This window comes from Haliotis cracherodii, unplaced genomic scaffold (genome assembly GCF_022045235.1).
Source record: "Haliotis cracherodii isolate W230 unplaced genomic scaffold, xgHalCrac1.p SCAF_3, whole genome shotgun sequence".
Taxonomy (NCBI): domain Eukaryota; kingdom Metazoa; phylum Mollusca; class Gastropoda; order Lepetellida; family Haliotidae; genus Haliotis; species Haliotis cracherodii.
This window is the reverse complement of record NW_027266286.1, coordinates 63,244,565-63,261,021: the sequence shown is the minus strand read 5'-3', so window position 1 is coordinate 63,261,021 and position 16,457 is coordinate 63,244,565. Positions and strand designations below refer to the sequence as shown.

Sequence of the window (16,457 nt, the reverse complement as noted above, 5' to 3'; positions counted from 1 at the left end):
AGAAAAATTTAAATGTCCGGTAAGCAATAATTTAAACCGGACATTTGAGATTCCCAATCGGACATGTCCGGCGCATATGACGGTTTCCGGACCCCTGGATCTACCGTACTTCACCTGATACAGTGACGCACTACCTTAAAAGATAATGGGACTTGTTTCTGAAATAAAGGCACTGGGAATTAAATCAGTGGGTCATACTATTTTAAGACAACCATGACAATCAGAAACACTGTTTGTCATATATCTTTGTGTCTACATGATATTCATGGAACACATGATGCTGCAATATCACAGATTAACCTGGCCTTGGAAGGCCCACTTCACCTTGGTTGTCCTAAATATGACCAATACAGTTGTAATCAGTAACACACTTCTTTTTGTCGGACACAAATCAGATAATATCAACACATACACTTGCCAGAATATGGCTCCTCTGACAAAGTTAAGTTCAGTATTAATACTGTCAGTACTTGCAGTGCTGACAGTATATGGCCAATACCAGCCCACATGGGAATCTCTTGATGCCAGACCACTCCCTGCTTGGTACGATGAGGCCAAGTTTGGCATTTTCATCCACTGGGGGGTGTTCTCGGTGCCAAGTATTGGCAATGAGTGGTTCTGGTACCTTTGGCAACGGCAGAAGTTGCCGGAAGTTGTTGACTATATGAAAAATAACTTTCGTCCTGGTTGGACGTATGCTGACTTTGCTCCAATGTTCACTGCAGAATTCTTTGATGCGGATGAATGGGCTAGACTTTTGGAATCTTCTGGCGCCAAGTAAGTGTCACTCCAACTTTAGAACACATGTGATGCACAATTCTCTATTTTGACTTGTGCCATATGTTCCTGTGTTTTTTCAGGTGAATAATTGACTTGCCTTTGGATGTATTTATAATGGGTGCTACCGGTGGGGCAGCATATACTCATCTATTTTCCAGAGCACCTGGTATCATCAATTTTTCATAGAGATTCATAAACACATGCGCATGATATCGTTATCACCATACAATGGACTCTGCTTTTAGTGGAGACTTCATATGAATATGGAAAGTGTTTTGTCACTTGTATTTTTTCATCCAGAACTTAAATCAAACTAATAAACAATCAATATAATGTTATCATATGATCTATGAAAAAAACAGAAACCAATGAGGTTTCTTCTGCCTTGAATAATCATTCATATTCCTCCTCTATTTGGCCCAATAGGTACACAGTGTTCGTGAGTAAACACTGCGAGGGTTTCTGTCACTGGCCCACAAATGTGTCCTTCAGCTGGAACTCTATGGCAGCAGGACCAAAGAGGAATATTGTTGGTATGTAACATTTGCAAAGACATTTCAGCTTAGTGTCAGACGATTTGATCCAATATTGATATAGAAAATACCCCAACTGTTGAAGTAACAAATGTTATATTTGGGAAAAGACTTAAAGTAAAGTAACGATTCTAGTACTTTTTTAGGGTGTGTCTACATGATATTAATGGAACACATATGGCACAATATATAATGTCTTATGAGAGCCATAATGCACACACATGCTTTGTAGACTTGATGTTGTTGGAAAGGGTACTGTTTGAGGTGGAGAATATCAGATTAATAGTAGGGCTGCAACGGTTCGGTTCGGTGCAACGAGAACCGGTACTTGTCGTCTCGCTTCGATCTTCGATCTACAATGTCTAGATTTCGATTTGGTTCATGAGGTGCCCAGCCTAGAGTCTGACCCTATGAGTTGGTGGAGGGTGAGAGAGGGAAAGTATCCATTGTTGTCAAAATATGCCAAACAGTGCCTTGGCACACCTTGCACAAGTGTGGCTAGTGAGAGGGTCTTTTCAACAGCCGGGGATGTTGTGACTGCTCAGAGGGCTTCCCTCAGTAGTGACAATGTGGACATGCTTGTGTTTTTATCCAAAAACATGATCATCCCTGATGACCAGATTGACCTCACAGTCTGAGGTGATGAGTTTGTCCTGTTGGTGCACAGTGTTGAACTATTCAATAAAAAAGTTAAAGTAAATACACGTTTTGTTACTTATCTATGCATATTATACATGAATCATTGCACATGTATATTATTAGACTAGTGAATCAAATCGAAAAAAAATAGAATCGAATCGAAATAATCGAGCATCGAACCGAATCGAAGTATTGGTGAACCGTTGCAGCCCTAATTAATAGTTTTGTAATAATGTCAATACACACTAAACTGATACATCTCAGTTTCTGAATATATAAAATCCTATGGAGTTTTCAGAACTTTCATAACGTAATAATGTTTATGGATAATTGGTTTTACAGACTGATGAGACATTTATTTTGACACATTTCTGTTTTACATCATAAAATATAATTTGGGGCATTAATCTTACTGTTTGAATGTTTTCTGTTTCAGGAGAACTGGAGAAAGCAATCCGTGGAAAGACCAACTTAAGATTTGGTCTGTACCATGTGCTGTATGAGTGGTTCCACCCTCTCTATGTTCAAGATAAAGCAAACAACTTCACAACTCGGAGATTTGTTGATGTGAGTTGGAAGAATTTAAACTTGAGTATCCATATATATTTATATTCTGATCATTTTGTTATTGTTATACCTAGAGGTTATCACGCGAGTGTGTTTGGGGATGGTAAATATCCTGCATTAGGAATAAACATTGTATTTAGCGAGCCTTGGCGAGCTAAATACATAGTGTTTATTCTTAATACAGGATATTTACCATCCCCAAACACAAAAGTGTGATAACCTCTTTATCCTATAATGTCATTCTTTAATTCTGTGCATCAAAATCGCTTTCCCTCTCTCATAAACATTACCGAAACATTGCGAGTTTTCCTGGAATGCGCGCATTAATATTTATTACATCACAGGGTAAGTGATGTGTCAGTCGGACAGTGACAGTAGCCAATATAGTTCCAACTGCAATCTGTTTCTTATACAGTGGCGAAGCAACATATACGCAAAACAACAATTGTGTTTAATTGCCTTTCGCGGCAATCCATCGGTCTGTCCGCTAGAGTAACTGCCCTTTGTCAAAGGGCAGCTACTCTAACTCTAGTCTATTAGATGTCATGGCCACGGTCAGACTTTGTTGACAGTCGGTTTGCCTTGTCATAATGTTAAGAAGTGTAGTCAGATGTACACACAGCGACAAAACGAAACAAGGTAACATATTTCGGCCAAATCCAATTATTTTAATTTGTGGAGAAAGTTTCAAGCCGCAGAGGTCTACAAGCACAGACATGGCTACTGATCCCGCTTGGCTAGGCCTCGTGCCCTCGCAAAATTGTTTCGAAATTTATATCTCCAAAGTTGCCAAAACTTATAAAATGCCTTAGCTACGTCACAGTTAGACACTGGTTTTCAGTATATTAGACTGTTGTTTTGATAATGATAGCAATTATCCCTGTAGTTTATCCAGATTCCTGATGGTTAATTCTGACTCGATCGCCCAATGACGAGGGGCGACGCCATGTTTGTTTATAAACACTGAAAGTAGTCCCTACTTGACCTTTGATATTTGCATCTCTATCCGCATATGACCCAACGGATATTGTTTTTATCCGTTGGCTTTATCCTGCCGAGAAACCTAGCCATTATATGATCAATTCATATATCATGAATCAAAGTCCTTGTCAACAAATTTTTCCAAAGTTAATCAATATTATTTAAGATAAATAAATATTTGGCTAGAATACAGAATACCATATACCTGCCACATTGGTAAGGAATGTGCACAATCTATTTCCTTAGCTGCCTCGCTTAATCACAGGTGGTTTGGGGGGCACACACCCACAAATTTCAAACAAATGCTATTGTTTCTAAATGTCATGTTTAGTTTCAAAGTTAAAAAAGTTTTAGTTTCAAAGTTAACCTGTCAAGATCCAGGGTAGAATAGGTCTTCAGCAACCCATGCTTACAGTGAAAGGCAACTATGCTGGTCGTAAGAGATGACTAATTGGTTGATGCATGTCATCGTATCCCAATTGCGTGGATGCTAATGATATCAATCACTGGATTGTCTTGTCCAGACTCGATTATTTACAGACCACTGTCATATAGCTGGAATATTGCTGAGTGCTGCGTTAAACAACAAACACCTAAAAAAAAAAAAAAGTTTCCAGATTCAATTTTTGTACCTATAGTTTCTGTATCTTGAGTTTCATCACCCTGTGTGTGCTGCTATGCATCAAACAAACCAGGGCCCACTTGCACAAAGACATCTGAGCGCTACAACTACCTTAAGCCTATGTTAAAGTATGGGAGTTACCATCATCTTAGCGCTATCATCGTTTAAAGTGCAAGTGGGCCCTTTATGTACAGGTATTTTGTACTATGTAGGTATACCTGTTATTTTAGTTCAAGATCACCCCTGCACTATATGAGCTTGTGAACACCTACAAGCCTGACATCGTGTGGTCTGACGGAGATGCCGAGGCCTCAGCCTCCTACTGGGGTTCCAGGGAGTTCCTGGCATGGCTCTACAATGACAGGTGAGCTAAGGCGTGATCTCGGTGACTTGGCTGTGTCATCATACCCTGATGGCGTGGATCATTGTTCATAATATCAATCACTGGAATGTCTGACCTAGATTCAAGTTTTTACACTGTTTGCCATCATATAGCTGGAATATTGCTGAGTGCAGTATTAAACATCAAAACAACAACAACAAAAAGGGGAAAAGTGATACTTTGAATTAATAGCTGTCACAATAGTTTCATCTGAGGCCGATTTTTTCTTTGTTTACAGATATTTTCCCCATCATCTTTTACAAGAAAACGTGTAAAAAAAAGTGCAACACTTGAAAATTTCATTCTTCTGAAACTATTAATGTTGATTGTTCTTTGTTTAGCCCCGTCAAGGATGTTGTTGTGACCAATGACCGGTGGTGCACTGACTGCAAATGTAACCATGGCGGCGTCTACACATGTGGTGACAGGTACAATCCTGGTAAGAGGTAAAGGCTTCACAATAAATACTGCCAAAAGGAAGTGAGTGGATATTGTTTTACGCCATAATCAGCTGTATTTCAACCAATAAATCCCCGATAAGAAGCAATCAGATTATCAATTAAAGCAACATAATACTTTTGTTGGCTCTCAATGTAACTGTTTTTAACCTTCTAACAGAATATTTAATTTGCTGCTGTTCAAGGTGTCCTGCAAAAACACAAGTGGGTGAATGCCATGACAATAGACAAGAAGTCCTGGGGGTTCCGACGTAATGCCCCCCTGTCAGACTACCTGACTATAGAAGAACTCGTTGAGACTCTAGCTAAAACTGTCAGGTAACCACTGTATTGCTATATTTGAAGGCTGTCTGCAGGCACCTCCATAAAAGGTCACGTCAGGTGAATCTGAGTGAACTTGACAGTCCAATCACAATGAAGGATGTGTAGGTTCTTAAGCTGATCAAATGTCAGCTTTCTAAAGAAAAGTCAGTTTCATTTCTTTTCTACCTCGATTCAGAAATTTCTCTGCCAAAGATAACCGCCACATAATACAAGTATGCCCAACATTTTAACCCTTTCGGGTGAAGATGCCATGGTGCTCACAAACTACAGGAGGCATAAAATGTTCCGACAGTATAACAGCACTGCCAAAAAGAAATCACATTCAGATCTCCTTAATAATAATAGTCTTCAAGATACAGAAATCAGATATGCTTGTCTGAAATGCTTCATTCAATCGCACTGAGATTAAAGAAGCCTTGTTGCTGATCAGAAAGTTCACCTCATGCGACCTCCTATGGAGGTGTCCTTGGAGCTATCCTCGGATCTCCATGCAAAGAGGTGAATGATTTGACTTAAATGAGATAATTATTGGAAAACAATAAATCTGTCTCAGGTTTTACAAAATAATATTTGTTCATTGGACATTCTCTATCCTGAGAAAAATTGTTTAGTGAAAAAAAATATGTTTAGCTCTTCTTTTCTTTTTAAGTTGAAAAGACATCCAATCTCCAAGAAAAAACAGCCCCTCCCCTCAGAATATTAAATGGGGGGATGAATGTGCTCGAAAACTATTCCTTACTAGTTTTTCACATCTGCCTTCAGCTGTAATGGCAACATGCTGATGAACATCGGTCCCACTCACTACGGTGTCATCAGCCCCATCTATGAGGAGAGACTGAGGCAGATGGGGCAGTGGCTCAAGGTGAATGGTGAGGCCATCTACAGCTCAAGGCCATGGACCTACCAGAATGAAACAAGTCCCCCAGAATTATGGTCAGTGACACCTATTGATAACCAGAACCTTTATCAGTGGATTCAAGTACTGGTAATTTCTGGTCATACCATTCCGGTGTATGGCCACACACCTGGCGAGGGATAAGGGGGTAACATTTAACTCACAGGTATAATACGCGCCCCTAATTTGGGAGTCCAAAAATTATTTTAAAAAGTGTGTATTAAACACACAAAAATGAGGTAATTTTTCCATAGAGTTGTTGTTTTTGCTTTACTTGCTTTCTTTCAAAAGATAAGGAAACAGACACAATATATGTGTTGGATTATGAAGTAGTCAGAAATATTCCATCACAAGACCTTGTAAATAATCATGTATGGGCACTATGGTTGCATGATCAACAACGATCATTGAAGTCAGGGTGGCCTTCATTTTTATTTGGCTCTTCATTATAATAATGTAAGTGGTTGAAATAGAACTGTTTGAACTTAGTGGAGGGGCGGGAACTTCATTAATGCATTCAGGTGAGTGAGTGAGTTGGGTTTTTAACAGTACTCCAGTTATATCACGGAGTGTCAGCTTAATGTGGGAGGAAAGCCCCAAGTGATGCAGTTCTCAGATGTTTACACTTTGGTGAAACCCACGAGCAAGGGTATGGTGCTGAAAACCTAGAAACATAATCAGGGCGAACCGGGATTCGAACCAACAATCATAGGTTTCTGGCATGCCCAACTCTGCACAGCGAATTGCAGCACCTTAAAAGACTGGACCACCTTGTGATGTATGGAGATCTATGAAAGTTGTTATGGCCTATTATGCTTTTCTAGAAAGCATATGAAGCTCCATTTCAGGAACATAATATTTCATCCCGGGATCAAATGAGATCACATTTAGTCAGCAAATGTAAAAATTAATTTCTTTCACAACACTTATGACCAGCAGATCCTGGCATGGCTAAGGGACCCAAATCTGAGATGTAGCACCTGGTTCCATCATCAAATGGGTTGTCAGAAATTGACAGAACCATTTTTTAATATCTGTATGAATACCATTTACATTGATTAACCCTCAGGTACACATCAAAGAAGTCCAGTGAAGGTACGGACGTCTACGCCATCATCCTCAGCTGGCCTACTGAAGGCGTCATCACCCTTCATCGACCAGCACCTGACCCAGCCAACACCGTAGTCACTCTCTTGGGGTACAGTTCTGGAGCATTTGAATGGACCAGTGCTGGTCCCACTGGAGGGATTAGCATCACTATTCCAGTCATACCTGCCAACAAGATGCCCTGTAAGTGGGCATGGGTGTTCAAGATTACAAATGTCAAAAATTAATTAATCAGTATGATGCTGTAATCATATACATGTAAGTTTCACTTTGATGAATAAATTTGACGTGTCTCCTACTGAGTTTGAAATATCACTTTGTGTGCACTAAATCTTTGGTAAATGAATTTGGTTTGTATTATTATGGAGTTTCAGTATGTGTGAGTGAGTTTGTGAGTAATGTGAACAATATTGCAGTTACATCATGGTGCATCAGCTTGATGTTGGAAGAACGCCTCATACATGTCTCAGACATATGCTACTTTTTTCACACCTAAAGCATGAGTATGGTGATGACAAGCCTTGAAACAGACAGTAAAAAATGTTTTGCTTTTCTACTAGTGGAGCTAATGACACCTCTAGTTCCTCCTTTAAAGCCATGCTACAGAGCATATCAGAGTTCAATGGGGTCTTCTAACCAATGTGACTGAGGATGATCTCTTTGAAAGCCCTTTCCTTCAAGACGAATGCACAGAACACCACTTCATCAGTAGTTTTTTGGTTGGCAGTTCAAAACCCCAGTGGCAATATACCATGACTGTCACTGTACTTTAACCTCTTTGGCTAAGATTTTCTCTAAGGGGGAACCATATCAGCAAACCCTGGTGTGACAAAAAATATGTTTCACTATTTAAGCAGATTCTAGTCTAAGTAGAACTTACAAAACAAAGAGACAACGTTTTCTAGTAGCGACAGGTTTTAACATATAGGTCACTAATACATGTTTGCTTTGACAAGTCTAAAATCCACCTTTCAGTGTGTTGCAAAATTCTCCAAAAATGTAGAGGATATTTGAAAATAACAGATTTCAGAAATTTAAAGAGGTGCAAAAAGATGGTGATGGATAAGAAAAAGGAAGAACTAGGTGTAACATGACAATCTACAGAACATGTTGGCAGTGTATTGTTTGTTTGTTTGTTATTTAACACCGCACTGAACAATATTTCAGCATATGACGGCGGTCTGTAAATAATAGAGTCTTGACCAGACAATCCAGTGATTGATATGAGCAAAGATCCACACAATTGGGATACGATGACATGCATCAACCAAGTCAGCGAGTCTGACCACCCGATTCCGTTAGGCGCCATACGACATGCATGGGTTCTTCACGGGTCCAGTGTATTATTAGGGTGCAAACAACCTATGAGGATGACAGAGGTGTGTAGTCAAAAAATGATGCTTGAGATGACTTGATCCATCATAGGTCATGCCCCTACGATTGGTAAAACATTTATGTACTAGGATATGGTATTTTATGGCCTGAATAAATCTGTCAGTGACAATTTGAGAGAGTCTTGTCCACTACTCTCGCAGCACATCTATGTTGTCTCGGCAATACTGCTCAGTGACCCTTCCATGGACAATATGCAGTGGCATTCTGGCAGACATCCTGTCATATTGTTACAGACCCACCCCAAAATCTGTAATGTTACCTTACATTGACGTTCGTAAGGACACCTCAAGACTTGTTCCCAGTGAATCTGAACTCATCTGAAAACACTACATGAGACTGTTGACAACTCCCCCAGTTTCTACACTCCAAACACCTTTGGCATCTGGCAAGAAGGTGTTAAGTTTTTGACGGTGGTTCAACACATGGTCGCAGAGCATGCAGACAATTTCTAATCAAATTGATAGTAACTTGAACTCCAGGAGCCTGGTTCACTGAACAGTGTGAATGTTTGGGCATGTTTCCTTAAAGCCTAGTTTCTGATCAATTGACCTTGGACTGGTGTTGTTCACCTGGGGCATCCTGTGCAGAGTCGATCATTAACATTTTGAACCTGCAGAAATCTGCTCCAAAGTCTACAAACTTACCATTTTGAAGCATACCAATAGCCCTAAGGCTTTTATCACGCTATAGCCGACGAATTCTCAAACTGATCACAAATACGGCATTGAAGAGAACGTAGAAAGCTTACATGTAACTGTGGATAATGAACATGGACAATACTAATGATTTAAAAAACTAGTTACTGAAGTGTCAAAATCAAGAATGACCCCTTACCCATGTGCACAGAGTAATTGCAATTTTCAGGCATGATGAGGTGTTTTGGTCCCAAACCATTCTATCTGTGAGAGTCATTATTCAAATTGATTGTTCACTTTCTTTTCTTCTGCTTTCTTGTATTTCATGACCCCCAACCTTATATAGTATATATATACATCAGAAAATTGCATAGGCTATAAATTGCTGCTAAAGCAGAGTATAATTGAATACTGTTTTACTGTTAAATAGTGTAAAACAAAGCTGTTGCTTTGAATATAAAATGCACTAGTTTGATTTCTTGATAAGGCCAAAGAAAGAAGAAAAAAGTTTCAGGTAACATTGACTTGAGAAAGAAGGGTCAGTAGGTAGGAGAATATTTTTTTAGTTAGTTACTGGAGGATGAAAAAAGAAATTTTCAACAAAACAACACCCCGTTGATATTTTAAATGATGAAGGTTGAATTCCACTGCCCAACTGCTACATACTCTCAAATGAAAGCTTCATGCTATGATATGACTATAGTATTTAAATGTTAAGAGCAATAGAAATGAATGCAATCTGTTTCAGCTGAGGTGATTTTAATGTTAACACCAACAACATTTCTGACTGTACATAAAAGACGGGTTTCCACACAACTGGGTTTGCATATTGTAATAATACTTTAGAGTCACAAGTCAAATATGGGTTGGTTGGGTTACAGGAAACATCAACTTTTTCTTTTTTTCGACCTAATTAAATTGCATCTACATAAACATCATGATAAATACATTTGACTTGTTTATTTCAGCTAGAATAGATAGCTAAATAGATTTGTAAGTCTTTGCTTTGAAACCTGCAATGACTACATGCATTTATTGTGATAAGTGCCACATAATTTCTACAAATATTGCCTCTGTAATTAATCTCTGTTTACCAGTCATGACCACTTGGTTTTATATTTGCCTCCTGAATATTGCACTTTTTAACTTGGCCTGAAAATCTTTAACCCAGGCAACACATTTTACCTGGCCTAAAATTGACAGTCTGTATGAGTCATATGACAGGATGTTTTCTTTATTGACCTTCTCATGATATGATATGTGACCTAAGCCTATTTATTGTCCTTATCATTCAAAAGGAATTTCTAGTCTCCAGACTTTATTTCAACAATTTTGTAAATGATAATCTGAAAGCCAAGTAGTTCATATGAGACCAAATGTTATCAACAGGTGAGATGTCTGAAGCATGGAAATCAAAGATGGATCTGCACCATGGTCTGTATCACGACCTGTTTGAATGGTTTCACGCTCTGTATCTTCAGGACAAGGTCACTCTGTGTCATGGCCACATCACACATAGTTCACCACATAATCAATATCATGACTTTGTCCCAGATTACACTGATGGTGTAACACCTAGGCCATGAAGTGATAACACTCACAGTCCTATCTTAACAGCAACAAATGTCACCACTGTTGAAATGGCTACCCTTCTAGCTGGTACAATTTTCCTGACCATCCTTGTAACTATCCGAGCAAGTGCTTTACACAATGAAGAAAGTCCAGAAATTCGCTATGAACCCAACTGGGCATCCCTAGATTCCCGCCCACTTCCGTCGTGGTACGATGAAGCTAAACTGGGAATCTTCATCCACTGGGGAGTGTTCTCAGTACCAAGTTACGGTAATGAATGGTTCTGGGATCTCTGGGAGGGGAAGAAGCAAGCTCAGTACATAGACTTCATGAAGAAAAACTACAGACCAGACTGGACATATGCAGATTTTGCTAAAGATTTTACAGCTGAATTCTATGATGCAAACACATGGGCCGAGCTTTTTGCAGACTCTGGAGCTAAGTATGAGATGATTGCTACTATTCCTATACAGTGCAGTAGACGACCGGCCTCACCATGCCCTCATTTAACACCATGATTGTTTGTTGTAGGTATATGGTGTTTGTAGGCAAGCACCATGAAGGGTTCTGTAACTGGCCAATGTTTCCTTCAACTGGAACTCACAGATGGTTGGATCAAAAAGAGACATTGTGGGTAAGAATCTATATGGGTGAGTGAGTGAGTGAGTGAGTGAGTGAGTGAGTGAGTGAGTGAGTGAGTGGTTTTACGCCACTTTAGCAGTATTCCAGCAATATCACAGCAGGGCACACCAGAAATGGGCTTCGCACATTGTGCCCATGTCAGGAATCAACCCTGGGTCTTAGGCGTGACGAGAGAATGCTTTAACAACTAGGCTACCTGACCATCCCAAAACCCTAGCCTCCATGTGGATAAAGTGGTCAGTGGAATGATAATTCAGGTAGTCAACCCTCTATGTGGATTAAGCCTATAATGTGACATGATGGATCGGATGGTCAGACTCAGTGACTGGTTGACTGCATGTAACCAAATGGCATAAGTAATTGCTGACAATATCACTGGATTGTCTGGTCCAGATTTGATTATTAACAGAGGTGTCATCTTCAGTTGTAATACTGCTGAGTGTGGCACTAAACCAACAAATAAATTCACTGATGAATACATGTGTTGCCAGGTGAGCTGGAGCAGGCCATCCGCAGCAAGACAGACCTCCACTTCGGCCTGTATCACTCTCTGTTTGAGTGGTTCCATCCTCTCTATCTGAAGGACCAGGCCAACAACTTCACAACACGGGAGTTTGTGTTGGTGAGAACACTCCTGTGAAATAACTATCCCTTTGCTTTAATACTGCATGTTATGTCCAGGCATACAAACACACAAGGTTATCACCAATGACAAACAAACAGCCCTCTGTGACTTGATCTTCATCAGAGGTGCACAGTATCATTGATGTACCTGAATACCACAATATAAAATACTAATGAATACTAATCACTATATGTTTGGAAAATACTGGTATACTGAATTTATCAAAATCATGCATATGTTCATCTTGTTAAAAATGTTTACATGTCAAATTGAAATTTAGTAACAAAATTCAGAAATATAAAAAACGAAACTAGTCGTGTATACAATGCGAATATTATGCGTGTCCGACCATAGCAACATCCAACAAAATGGCTGATGACTACGAGGTAGTAAACAATGGTTCGTGTAAGTTTTGGTTTACTTCATGGTCACAACAAATTACAGACAGAAGATTACATGCAATATATTGTGGTATGTATCGCAAACATGAAACATTATTGCATAAAAATCTTTCTGGTTCTCTGGAAACAAACCCTTCCCTCATTTGGAACCAATTCCCATATGTTTTCATGAAAATACTTAAAATAGTACAAATACTTGAAATATTATTACTGCATAACATTATCAACATTGCATTGTACATGATAACATATAACATCAAATTGGTTGCATCAAAATGGTTGCAAATTAGGATTAAAGTATGTGTACAATTATAGATTGTTAGAAATGTTAATAAGTCAATATTATCTCATTCAGACCAAGACAATGCCAGAACTGTATGAGCTTGTGAACACCTACAAGCCTGACATTGTGTGGTCTGATGGAGATGCAGTTGCCTCAGCCTCCTACTGGGGCTCGAGGGAGTTCCTGGCATGGCTCTACAATGACAGGTGAGCTAAGCCATGGTAATTCTAGGGTCAAATTGGTCCCAAGCAACATATACTTGTTGTAAAAGGTGACTGAAATGATAGATCAGATTTGGTGGCTTGGTTGACTGTGTGGACCCTGAACAGGTGGATCATTGCAGCTCCAGCCTTTGGTGCTTGTATTTCAAGATTTCAAGGGCATCATACGACTCTTGTTCATAACACAAAGCCTAAGTAAAGCTTTCAAAATATAATATTCACATGTACCATCTGTTTCTGTGTTTTTTTCAGGTGAACAATTGACTTGTCTTTGCATGTGTTTGTGACAGGTGCTACTGGTGGGGCAGGTTATGCCTTTTCATGAACACCTGGTGTCATAACTATTTGATAGTGATTCATTAACATATGGTTATGATGAAATGAAAATCCTACAATTGAATCTGCTTTTGGCAGAGATTTCTTGTGAATGTAGATAGGGTTTTGTCGCCTTTATTTGTTTCGTCAGTTTTATTTATAATTATATCAATCACTGGATTGTCTGGTCAAGGTTTGATTATTTACACAAGGCCATCATACAGCTGGAATATTGCTGAGTGTGCCACAATCATTAAAAGTTCCATTTGAGGATACTTTCTTCTTTGGTCCCCTCAAACCATGTGGCTGGTGGTCACAATGAATATTACTATATAGTTTTTTAGGTTTTTTTTACAAATTGTATTATTATTTAAAGCTTAAAATGATTGTTTATTTGTTTGTTGTTTAACACCACACTTAGCAATATTCCAGCTGTATGATGGCAGTCTGTAAATAACCGAGTCCAGACCAGACAATCCAGTGATTGATATCATGAGCATTGAACTACGCAATTGGGATACGATGACATGCATCAATGCTAATGAAGTCAGCTGGTCTTACCAACCGATCCCGTTTGTTGCCTTTTACGACAAGCATAGTTGCCTTTTACGGCAGGCATTGGTTGCTGAAGACCAATTCCTGGCTCTTCACAGGTATTAAAAACATTGGTAGTCAGGTGAAATAATCAAGAGGTGTAACAAAACAAGTAGGTTTTATCAACTTGAAGGGATATTCCTACATTGACTTTGTTGAATCTTTTTGTCTATTTTCTGAAAATAGTAAATTAAATTGGCAAGACGATCAAATCCCTGTACATAACCAGATTTCTGAGATCAAATGTGTGGAGAAACCTGGTCTGCTCATCACGTGTCAATCATCACTGATTATTAATTGTGGAGTAAAAATCTAACCCACGGCGATGAATCTTAATATCAATTGTTCTTTGTTTAGCCCAGTCAAGGATGTTGTTGTGACCAATGACCGGTGGGGCACTGTCTGCAAATGTAACCATGGCGGCGTCTACACATGTGGTGACAGGTACAACCCTGGTAAGAGATAAAGGCTTCACGATAAATACTGCCAACAGGAAGTGAGTGGATGTTGTTTTACTCCATAATCAACTGTATTTCAAGCAATTAATCCCTGATAAGAAGCTATCAGATTCTCATTTAAAGCAATGTATTAATTTTGTTGGCTCCCAATGCAACTTTGTTGTTGTTCCTCTAACAGAAGCTCTAATTGGCTGATGTTTCAGGTGTTCTGCAGAAGCACAAGTGGGTGAATGCCATGACAATAGACAAGAAGTCCTGGGGGTTCCGCCGTGAAGCTCCCCTGTCAGACTACCTGACTATAGAGGAGCTCATTGAGACTTTAGCTAAAACTGTCAGGTAAATCACTTTATCATGTGATGGGTAGGTTTCTCAGCAAGAGATAGACAACAGATAAAAAACTCTATCAATACAGGTTATATACGGATAAATATGCAAACAAAAAAGGTTTACATAGGTATTACTGTCATTGTTTAAAACAAACATGGCGCCAGTCTTGTTTATCGGCGATCAAGTCAGAAATGACTGTTGAGGTCCTCCAGGACATATATCACAATGATAATTGATATCATTTTCTAAAAAAAAAGGTCAAAGTTACAGAAAAATCAGTGTCTAAAAGGTGCGTAGCTGAGGCCTTTCATATGTGTAGACAATTAATTGGAGATATAAACTGCAAAGAAACTTAGCAAGCATGGTCGGCATATCAGTTCCCTAACCTGTCCTTGTAGACATATGACTCACTGGATTTTTTTTGCAACGTTTAGATGCCATTTGTGAGAGATGAAAAGAATTATTGTGTATGGTTTTAATTAGAGCCCCTCCAAGAGCATCATGGGGTTGTTATTACGGCAAATACAGTAGCCATATTATGTTCGCACTTAAAACTCTTTACCATTTGAAAGCATCACTGAGCTGAACTCATTCTTGGTCTTTCTATAGGTTATGTAGGTTTTTTTAATATGTTGCAGAAAATACTTGAAAAAAAATAAGGTTTTACAAAATAATAAAACATTTGTTGGACCTTTTGGATGTCCTGAAGAAGGAAGAAGAAGGGAAGAAGAAAATAATTTCTGCTCTTCCTTTCAGAGAAATAGATAGTATGTTTTGAAGAAGTGACTAACAGAAATCCCAGGACCTCCCTACCCCCAGTATATAAGTGTGCTCTGAAACTACTCCTTACCAGTTTTTCACATCTTCAGCTGTAATGGCAACATGCTGGTGAACATCGGTCCCACTCACTACGGTGTCATCAGCCCCATCTATGAGGAGAGACTGAGGCAGATGGGGCAGTGGCTCAAGGTGAATGGTGAGGCCATCTACAGCTCAAGGCCATGGACCTACCAGAATGAAACAAATCCCCCGGAATTATGGTCAGTGACAACTATTAACAACCAGAATCTTCATCAGTGGATTTAAGTACCGGTAATTTCTGGTCATACAATTCTGTTGTATGGCCACACACTTGGTGAGGGAAAAGGGGTAACATTTAACTCTCGGGTATAATACACACCCCTAATTTGGGAGTCTAAAAATTATGAAAAAAAGTGTGAATTATACATGAATAAATACAGTATTGTACTTATGGAGATACAAACATAAAGACAGCTACGCGAATTTACGCAGTATGCACACATATATGTCTATACCTCCATACACATCACTGTGTTCATAACCCTCAGGTACACATCAAAGAAGTCCAGTGAAGGTACGGATGTCTACGCCATCATCCTCAGCTGGCCTACTGAAGGCGTCATCACCCTTCATAGACCAGCACCTGACCCAGCCAACACCGTAGTCACTCTCTTGGGGTACAGTTCTGGACCATTTGAATGGACCAGTGCTGGTCCCACTGGGGGGATTAGCATCACTATTCCAGTCATACCTGCCAACAAGATGCCCTGCCAGTGGGGATGGGTCTTCAAGATAACCAATGTCAAAAATTAAATAAATCAGAATGCTGCAGTATTCCTATACATGTAAGTTTCTTTAAAATGAATAGATTTGACATGTGTCTCCTACTGAGTTTGAAAT

At 39.3% G+C, this 16,457-nt stretch overlaps 1 protein-coding gene and 1 pseudogene across 1 annotated transcript; both read left to right on the top strand.

Moving 5' to 3' along the window:
- The first annotated feature begins 424 nt into the window (after positions 1–424).
- Positions 425–7,515, top strand: LOC139475806 (alpha-L-fucosidase-like). Its single transcript, XM_071259007.1, has 8 exons — positions 425–777; positions 1,207–1,313; positions 2,389–2,519; positions 4,353–4,486; positions 4,846–4,943; positions 5,148–5,280; positions 6,049–6,219; positions 7,251–7,515. Exons 1-8 carry the CDS (start codon positions 425–427, stop codon positions 7,513–7,515), a joined length of 1,392 nt encoding a protein of 463 aa, XP_071115108.1.
- A 3,428-nt stretch (positions 7,516–10,943) lies between these two features.
- LOC139476090 (alpha-L-fucosidase-like) lies at positions 10,944–16,370 on the top strand (annotated as a pseudogene).
- The last annotated feature ends 87 nt before the right edge of the window (positions 16,371–16,457 follow it).